At 38.1% G+C, this 9561-nt stretch overlaps 2 protein-coding genes across 2 annotated transcripts in view; one reads left to right on the top strand and one right to left on the bottom strand.

Moving 5' to 3' along the window:
- The window catches only part of LOC106875650 (bifunctional 3'-phosphoadenosine 5'-phosphosulfate synthase), a gene marked incomplete at its 5' end in the record, with an annotated part of 16173 nt that extends 6618 nt beyond the window's left edge, over window positions 1–9555 (top strand). The window contains 7 exons of the mRNA XM_052977801.1: window positions 1056–1191; window positions 1923–2128; window positions 2508–2639; window positions 3538–3667; window positions 4452–4594; window positions 5923–6048; window positions 6768–9555. Coding sequence (XP_052833761.1) covers window positions 1056–1191; window positions 1923–2128; window positions 2508–2639; window positions 3538–3667; window positions 4452–4594; window positions 5923–6048; window positions 6768–7013 — 1119 coding nt within the window. The remainder of the gene's footprint in view (window positions 1–1055; window positions 1192–1922; window positions 2129–2507; window positions 2640–3537; window positions 3668–4451; window positions 4595–5922; window positions 6049–6767) is intronic.
- The window catches only part of LOC106876535 (zinc finger protein 271), a 172309-nt gene that overhangs the window by 92123 nt on the left and 70625 nt on the right, over window positions 1–9561 (bottom strand). The gene's annotated exons all lie outside the window — the stretch shown is intronic.

Below are 9561 nucleotides of genomic sequence, written 5' to 3'. Positions count from 1 at the left end.
CCAGGCATGACTCAAGAAGGAAGAAACAACAACAACAAAACAATATATATATATATATATATATATTGATCTATCCGTATATACCTATATAGTTACTGATCTATCATTTTATATATATATATATTTATTTATTTATATATAGATACTCTTTTACTTGTTTCAGTCATTTGACTGCGGCCATGCTGGAGCACCACCTTTAGTCGAATCAAATCGACCCCAAGACTTATTCTTTGTAAGCCTAGTACTTATTCTATCGGTCTCTTTTTGCCGAACCGCTAAGTTACGGAGACATAAACACACCAGCATCGGTTATCAAGCGAAGTTGGGGGGACAAACACAGACACACAAACACATATATATATACATATATACGACGGGCTTCTTTCAGTTTCCGTCTACCAAATCCACTCACAAGGCTTTGGTCGGCCCGAGGCTATAGTAGAAGACACTTGCCCAAGGTGCCACGCAGTGGGACTGAACCCGGAGCCATGTGATTGGTAAGCAAGCTACTTACCACACAGCCACTCCCGCACCTATATATATATATATATATATATACACACACATGTTAGTATTCTATCTGAAAATAGCTGGTGTGTTCTCTTTGTGGAAGAATGTGTCCTATCGCCTACAAGAATTTGCTTATTAAAGCTTCAATACCATCACCACCTCCACCACCACCACCATCACAGCCATCATTACCAATAAGGGCATTTGCCATCATGTCTACCATCCGCTGTATTTGAAACCTCATCAATCACATTCCAAAATGCCCTTCACGACCAGCATCCTCAGATATTTCCAATGACTCGAGTTTCCTTTTTAAATAACAGACCTTCCTGTTTCCTAATTTAACCTTTTTTTTTTTTTTTCTTTCCATACGTCACTTCCGTCTCACAAATTTGCTGTTTGAGTATGTGAAGTATTGTGTGTGTGTGTGTGTGTGTGTACATATACACTAAATCTGAACTATAAGATATATATATATATATATATATATATATATATATATAAAACTTTGCCAAGGACCTATAATCCTGTATATATATGTCTTTCTTCTTGTGTCCCTTGTTTTGCAGCTGGACCTTCAGTGGGTGCAAGTTCTCAGTGAGGGCTGGGCCAGCCCCTTGACAGGGTTCATGCGGGAATCAGAGTATTTGCAGTCACAACATTTTGGTTGTCTTTTAAATGGTAAGTGCTTTGTTTTCTCTCTATCTCTCTGAACGTCTGTCTATCTATCTATCTATGTGTCTATCTGTCTCTATTTATCTGTTTTATCTATCTATGTGTCTATCTGTCTGTCTGTCTCTATTTATCTGTCTTATCTATCCATGTCTATCTATTTATATATCTATCCATCTATCTGCCTCTCAGTCTATCCATCTATCCGTTTGTCTCTCTCTCTCTCTCTCTGTCTATCTACCTATCTCTTTCTGTCTTTTTATCTATCTATTTATCCATCTCTCTCTGTATCTATTTATCTATGTTTCTGTCTGTCTACTCATCCATCCATCCATCCATCCATGTGTCTGCCTCTCCATCTATCTTTCCAGTTGTCTCTCTCTCTCTCTTTATCTCTTTTTCTTTATCTTTCTGTCTCTCTCTCTCTGTCTACCTTGCTTTCTACCTATGTATCTATCTGCCTGTCAGTCTATCCATCCAACTGTCTGTCTGTCTTTCTGTTTGTCCGTCTCTCTCTCTCTCTCTGTCTATCTACCTATCTCTTTCTCTCTCTCTCTCTCTCTCTTTTTGTCTATCTGCCTTTCTATCTAAGCATTTATCTGCTAACTTTCTGTCTGTCTATCTATGTTTTCATATTTCTCTCTCTCTCTCTTTCTTCTATATATATATATATATATATACATATATATATGCATGTATGTGTAGACATGTATTTATCTGTGTGTCTATATCTGTTACAGGAGGTGTTACTAACCAGTCCATCCCCATTGTATTACCGGTACATACACAAGACAAAGAGAGACTAAGTGGTAAGCAGGCGATAGCCTTGTTTTACGAAGATCGTGCTGTGGCCATTCTTCGCCAACCCGAATTCTTCAAACACAACAAAGAAGAACGCTGTTGTCGACAGTTTGGGACTTGCAACAAAGGACACCCTTACATAAAGGTAATATAAGGACAATCCTGCCATGACCTTCCAGTCTTTTACTCAAACACAACATATAATAGTAGCTAAAAATGTTCCAGGTGTGACCATCCCACCTCTCTTATTCAGACTCTCTGCCTTTCTGTCTGTTTGTCTCTCTATTCTTCTGTTTTTTTCTCCCTTTCTCTCACTACCTCTCTGTGCCTGTTTTCTCTCTCTCACTCTCGTTCTCTCAGCCTCTCCGCCCCTTCCTCTCCTCCTCCCTCTCACTACATCTGTATCTCACTCTCTCTCTCTATACCCCCCCTCTCTCTCTCTCTACCAATCCAATCCCCCTCCCCTCAAAAAACCAAACTAACCATCCATTAATGGACGATATTGGTTCCAACTTGTCTTTCAGATGATCTTTGAGAGTGGAGACTGGTTGGCTGGAGGTGACCTGGAAGTGCTGCACCGAATCACCTGGAATGATGGATTGGACGAGTACCGTCTCACCCCCAAGGAATTACGGGTGAAGTTCAAAGAAATGAAAGTAAGTTGAGCAGGTTTGCGTGTTCTCTACTCCCACTCAAACTCAGGCCACATGTCAACCTCTGCTCGACCTCTATCACTATTCAGCCTGCACTCCAAACACCACTCAGTCTTTGCTATTATTCAACTCACATTCCAAACTCCACTCAATTTTTGTTCCTACTCAACCCACAGTACAAACTCCACTCCATTTTAGCTCCCATTCAACCCACATTCCAAACTCCATTCAGTTTTTGTTCCTACTCAACCTACACTGCAAACTCCACTCAATTTTTTTCTTACTCAACCCAACCTCTACTAATGTCTAACTCACACTCCACTCTTCACTTGATTTCTACCACTATCCAACCCAGCTTCTAAACTCGTTAAGCTCTTCTACTACCAAACCCACACTCCAGCTGCCATGCACACTCTACCACATCTCACATCATTCTCCGACCTCTATTTACCTTGTACCCCAAAAAAACCTACCCTCCAACCTCTACCACTATGCAATGCAACCCACACTTGAACCTTTACTTAACTTTACCACTATGAAGCCTCATTCCAGTCTCCACTCTTAACTTTAACCACTCAGCCATTACCCAACCTTCACTCATCCTCCACCCTTCGCTCAAACTCTATAACTAACCAACCCACATTCCAACCTCCACCACTACACAACCTACACTCAAACCTTTGCCACTAATCAACCCACCCTCCAGCCTGCACTCAACCTCTACCACTATGTAACCAACACTCAAGTCTCAACTTACCTTTACCACCCTGAAGCCACATTCCAACCTACACTCCAACTTCCACTTAACCTCTACCACTACACAACTCACATTCCAACCTCTACCACTGATCAAGCTACACTCCAACCTAGACTCAACTTCTACCACACTCATCTATTTCAGGCAGATGCCATTTTTGCCTTCCAACTGAGAAATCCAATCCACAATGGCCATGCCCTTCTGATGGCCGACACGAAACGCAAGCTGATTGAGAGAGGTTACCAGAAGCCTGTGTTGCTACTCCATCCTCTAGGTAAGAGGCATTGCAGCCACAACATCACATGGACCTTACACAGCATTCCTGGTTAACCTTTATAGGAATTGTGGATTAGTGGATAGATGAAAGGGGGGGAGTTGTATGTGTGTGTGCGTGTGGGTATGTATGTATCTATATCTTGTATTTTTTTACTTGATTCACTGATTAGACTTTGGCCATGCTGGGGCACCACCTTCAAGAATCTCTTTAGTGGAATAAATTGAGCCTAGGACTTTTTTTTTCTTATAAGCCTGGTACTTATTTGATCGTTCCCTCTTGCCGAACCGCTCGGTTACAGGAGCATAAACATACCAATACCAGTTTTCAAGCGGTGGTTGGGGACAAACACAGGTACAAAGACACACACACACACACACATGATGGGCTTCTTTCAGTTTCCATCTACCAAATCCACTCACAAGGCTTTGGTCAACCCATGCCACCGGTAGGAGCCAGTCAGGCAGCACTGGCATCGCCCATATTGGTATGGTGCTTTTTACGTCCCACCGGCACAGAAGCCGGTCAGGTGGCACTGGCATGGGGGCTAGTCAGGTGGCACTGACGTCCACCACGCTCAAATGGTGCTTTTTATATGCAACAACTCTATTCAGGGTCTGTCCATGAATGTAGTCCAAAGCAAACTAAGTTTATGTATGCTTGGCTAATGTCATTTTGTTAGGTTATTATAGTTTGCGAGAGAAGTATCTATTTCCTTTTTCATTCTTTGAAACACCACCACTGCCACCCTCTCTCACATCTCTATATTCTTCTTCATCTCCAGGAGGATGGACAAAAGATGACGACGTCCCCTTATCGGTCCGTATAAAACAACACAAGGCCATCTTAAGTGCTGGAGTATTGGACCCTGAATCTACGGTGCTTGCTATATTCCCATCACCCATGATGTACGCAGGACCGACTGAGGTAAGTAACAAGTAACTCTTTACCCAGTGGAGGCGCAATGGCCCAGTGGTTAGGGCAGCGGACTTGCGGTCATAGGATCACGGTTTCGATTCCCAGACTGGGCTTTGTGAGAGTTTATTGAGCGAAAACACCGAAAGCTCCACGAGGCTCCGGCAGGGGATGGTGGCGAACCCTGCTGTACTCTTCCACCACAACTTTCTCTCTGACTCTTTCTTCCTGTTTCTGTTGTGCCTGTAATTCAAAGGGTCGGCCTTGTCACACTCTGTGTTACGCTGAATATCCCCGAGAACTACGTTAAGGGTACACGTGTCTGTGGAGTGCTCAGCCACTTGCACGTTAATTTCACGAGCAGGCTGTTCCGTTGATCGGATCAACTGGAACCCCCGATGTCGTAAGCGACGGAGTGCCAACAACTCTTAACCCTTTTCTCCAGACCCACCTCCCCTCTTTCCGACCTTCGTCTGATTTGCCAACCCTAAACCCCAGTTAGTCTTTGTTTTTTATCATAACATATTAGAGAAGAAAACTGTAGGTTATTGGTATTTGTGTATATAGATTAATAAAAACACCTAGCTGTAATGTTAAACCATAAAGGAGAATTATAGTCATCAACTAAACGTGACTAAGGGTGTCATGACGCATACATTGCTAGAAATAAGAGCTAAAATGCTCGTGCTGTTATGAAACGCATAACATATTAGATGCTCCCATTTTCTGTAGCTACAGGATTTGTTATGTATATAAACAGATTGGCTGCTTGTTTCTTTGGGATTGGTCAAATTGATGTACACACTACTGATGAGACCCCAATAAGGCCCGAAATTCGATTAACCCTTTCATTACTGTAATTATTTTGAGATGCTCTGTGTTTCTTCCAATTAATGTTAAATATAACAAAGAATTTAGTAAAATAACTTAGTTATCTTTCAGCTAGTGTTCGGAACATGAATTGTGACTAAGGTTTGGTGGAAGATTTTAATTCAAAACTCATGGAAACAAGACATTTGTACTACAGAGCTAGAGCCGGTTTCAGCCGGGTTGGTAACGAAAGGGTTAAGAGTGTTCATCATTTCTTTCAATCTGCAGAAAAAATAAATTGTCTATACATCTACTATATAGGTTACATATATTATATCATACCTTGATATTGTGTGGACAGACCCCTAATATTTAAAATAATGGGTTAAATACTTAGATCACTTTAAACCCTTTTGTTACATTAAAATTTTGATGGAAGGTTTTAAGGATCTATATCTGGTGAAACCCTTGACCTTTGAAACTGTCTTTTATTCCCCTAAATTTTCTGCTTTCCCTTTTATTTCCTTAAGGTCCAGTGGCACGCTAAAGCCAGAATGTCAACAGGGACCAACTTTTATATCGTGGGACGTGACCCAGCTGGAATGCCCCATCCGGATACTAAACAGGACCTTTATGATCCAACACATGGCGCCAAGGTAATGTTTCCTCTTTTTCCCCATTTTTTTTTTTTCTGTTTTTTGATATTAGTTATTGTAAGAGTGAATCGGTGAAGCATCTGACAAAATACCTTGTGGTATTTGTTTCAAGACTCTTTACATTTATCATTATCATCATCACCATCATTGTTTTTATATTCACTTTTCCGTGTTTGCATGGATCACACAAGATTTGTTGAGGTAGATTTTCTACAGCTGGATGCCCTTTCTGTCACCAACCCTCACCTGCTTCCAAGCAAAGTAATATTTCCTCATGACGAGACATATCTTAGAAGATCGGAAATGAAGGACACCACTTGCACAACAGTGGCACTCGTTTACGATTATCACACGATGTTAAAGCAATTATTATTATTATTATTATTATTATTATTATTATTATTAAGACAGCAAGCTGGCAAATTGCTTAGCGGCATCTGGTCTGTCCTTATGTTCTGAGTTCAAATTCTGCTGATGTTGACTTTGCCTTTTATCCTTTTGGGGTCAATAAAATAAGTACCAGTTACACACTGGGGTTAATGTAATTACTAGCCTTCTCCCCTAAAATTTCAAGTTTTGTGTCTTTAGTAGAAAGGGTTATTATTATTATTAATATTATTATTATTATTAATTTAGTTGTTCTACTTCCCTAGTATCTAATTATTCATGTTTTATATTATATTTTTATTTTTATTTTGCTGCCCCTTTCCCAATTGCAGGTCCTTACTTGTGCCCCAGGCCTGAACCAACTTGAAATCGTGCCGTTCCGAGTTGCAGCTTACAATATGAAACTGAAGAAAATGGACTTTTTTGATCCGGAGAAGAAAGAAGATTTTGATTTCATATCTGGCACTCGCATGCGTAAAATTGCCCGTGACGGTGAGTCACCACCTGATGGCTTTATGGCACCAGAGGCATGGGCTGTTCTCCAAGAATATTTCCGTTCTCAGAATAATAATAGCTAACTAATCCAAATGGGGGAAAAATAATAGTAATAATAATATATATATATATATAAATTTATCTATTTATCTATCTGTGTTTATGTATATACATATACATGTATGTGTATATGTGTATATATGTACATATATATATATATGTGTGTGTGTGTGTGTATGTATATAGATAGCATAAATTATAATACAAACAGAGGTAAAAAAAAACAAAAAGTGTAATAGATTTACATGCAGGAATAATAGAAGGGAAAGTGTTCTATGTTTTGAGCATATGCTCTTCATCCGAAAGAATAGATGAGGTGAGACAAAACACAGAGAAAGAAAAGAAGAAATTTGTCTCAATTAGACTGTCACCGCCTGCTGAAATGACTGGAAGTAGGAAGAGGTGTAAGTAGTCAGAAAGACAACTATGGATCTGGCCTGTTTGTGTGTTTTTGTTTTCAGTTTATGTGTGTATATGATACTATGCAACATTTGTGCAGATCTGTGTGTGTGTATGAGGCTATCTGATATATTTGTGTGGGTTCTAGGTGAATTCGTCTACAATAATTTGTCTACAATTTATCTGTGTGTGGTTGTATGGTGTTATGTGTGTGTGGTTGCAGATGAATTGTATCTAGATAAATTGCTGTAGACCAATTGTTGTAGACAAATTCGCTACATACCGTTTGTGTGTGTGTGTGTGTGTGTGTGTGTAAGATCATGTGTTTCTTTGAAGCTATAATATGCTTGTGTAAACATGTGTGTATATATATGACGAATGAAGATATGTGAGAAAAACACAGCACAAACAGGTTGAGTTTTCACAGATATGTTTCTACTTGCACATTTCCCATGCATGTATATATGTGTGGTGTGTAGAAAAATATATACATACATGCACAAAGATAGATAGTTAGAAACATGGCTATATATGTATATACATACATTCTTTTATTCATATATGTATATACACACACACACACACACACATATGCTTACATATATGTGTGTGTATATATATATAAATATATACACATATGCTTATATATATATATATAATTAACATAATAGGGTAAAAAAATTTGATATTAATTAATATCAATTTAATACCAGGAAACTAGCACATTAAAAGAATCAGAAGGTTCCGAATAAATTTTCTGAGATCCTAAAAGGATTATAGTACTTGTGTATATAAAAGAAACCAGTAGCACATTAACAGTCCACTTTAGTGGTCTCTTTTATACACACACACACACACACACATATATATATATGCTTATATATATATATATATATATATATATATATATATGTACATATGCTTATATATATATATAAATAAATAAATATATATTTATGTATGTATTAGACGGTTTGAAAACCCCCAAACTGCAAAACCAAAACCAAGATTAACTAAATAAAACAAAACAAAACAAAAACATATAGATAAAAAAAAATGAACAAAGATCAAAGGATGAAAGAAAAAAGCCTGAGATTGCTTTTTTGGCGTTTTTTTTTTAAAACTTTACCTTTTTTTTTATGTTGCTGGTGTTGGTGGGACTTAACACAAAAAGAAAAACCCCTGAAGAAATTAAAAACCCCCAAAAAGTGGGGTTAAGAGGTTAAGGGGTTAAAGAAAGAGGGTGATTATATTTTCAATGAACAAAGATGGATGATGTATAATAAATATATATATATATATATACGCATATATATTTGTGAGTGTGTGTGTATACATTATATATATATATATATATATATATACGCATATATATGTGACTGTGTGTATGTATGTATATATGTAAATGTATATATATATATATATATATTTATATATGGGTATATGCATATATATAAATATTGGTGTGCGGACTTGTGTGTGTGTGTTGACTATTGTTATATAATGCTGGGGTTTTCAAGGTTTATTTGCTCATTGGTGCAAAAAAGAATCTTTATTTTTCAAAAATGGAAATGCCAAAAAAAAAATTTTAAACAAGCACACACACACACACACAAAATCTAATGTAAACAATCAAATTATCTACTATTGCTGTTGTTGTTGTTGTTGTTGTTATTATCATTATTCATTCTTCTTCTTCTTATTATTATTATTATTATTAAGGTAGCGAGCTGGCAGAATCGTTAGCATGCTGGACGGAATGCTTAACACCATTTCATCTGTCCCCTTATATTCTGAGTTCAAATTCTGCTGGGGTTGACTTTGCCTTTCATCCTTTCGGGGTCAATAAATTAAGTACCAGTAAAACACAGGGGTTGATATAATCGATTAGTCCCCTCCTTCCAAAAATTTCAGGCCTTGTGTCTTTAGTAGAAAGGATTATTATAATTATTATTATTATTATTGTTAGGCAACAACTTGGCAGTCATTAGTATGCCAGATAAAACGCTTAAAGGCATTTCATCTATCTCTATGTCCCGAGTTCAAATTCCACCGGGGTCGACTTTGCCTTGTCACTCTTTCGGGGGTCGATAAAATAAAGTACCAGTCCAGTACTGGGGTTGATGGTATCAAGGAGCTCCCTCCCCTGAAATTTCAGACCCTGTGCGTATG

Source organism: Octopus bimaculoides, chromosome 29 (assembly GCF_001194135.2).
Source record: "Octopus bimaculoides isolate UCB-OBI-ISO-001 chromosome 29, ASM119413v2, whole genome shotgun sequence".
Lineage (NCBI taxonomy): Eukaryota > Metazoa > Mollusca > Cephalopoda > Octopoda > Octopodidae > Octopus > Octopus bimaculoides.
Note: the sequence above shows the minus strand (reverse complement) of the source record. Positions and strands in the feature narration are given on the sequence as shown.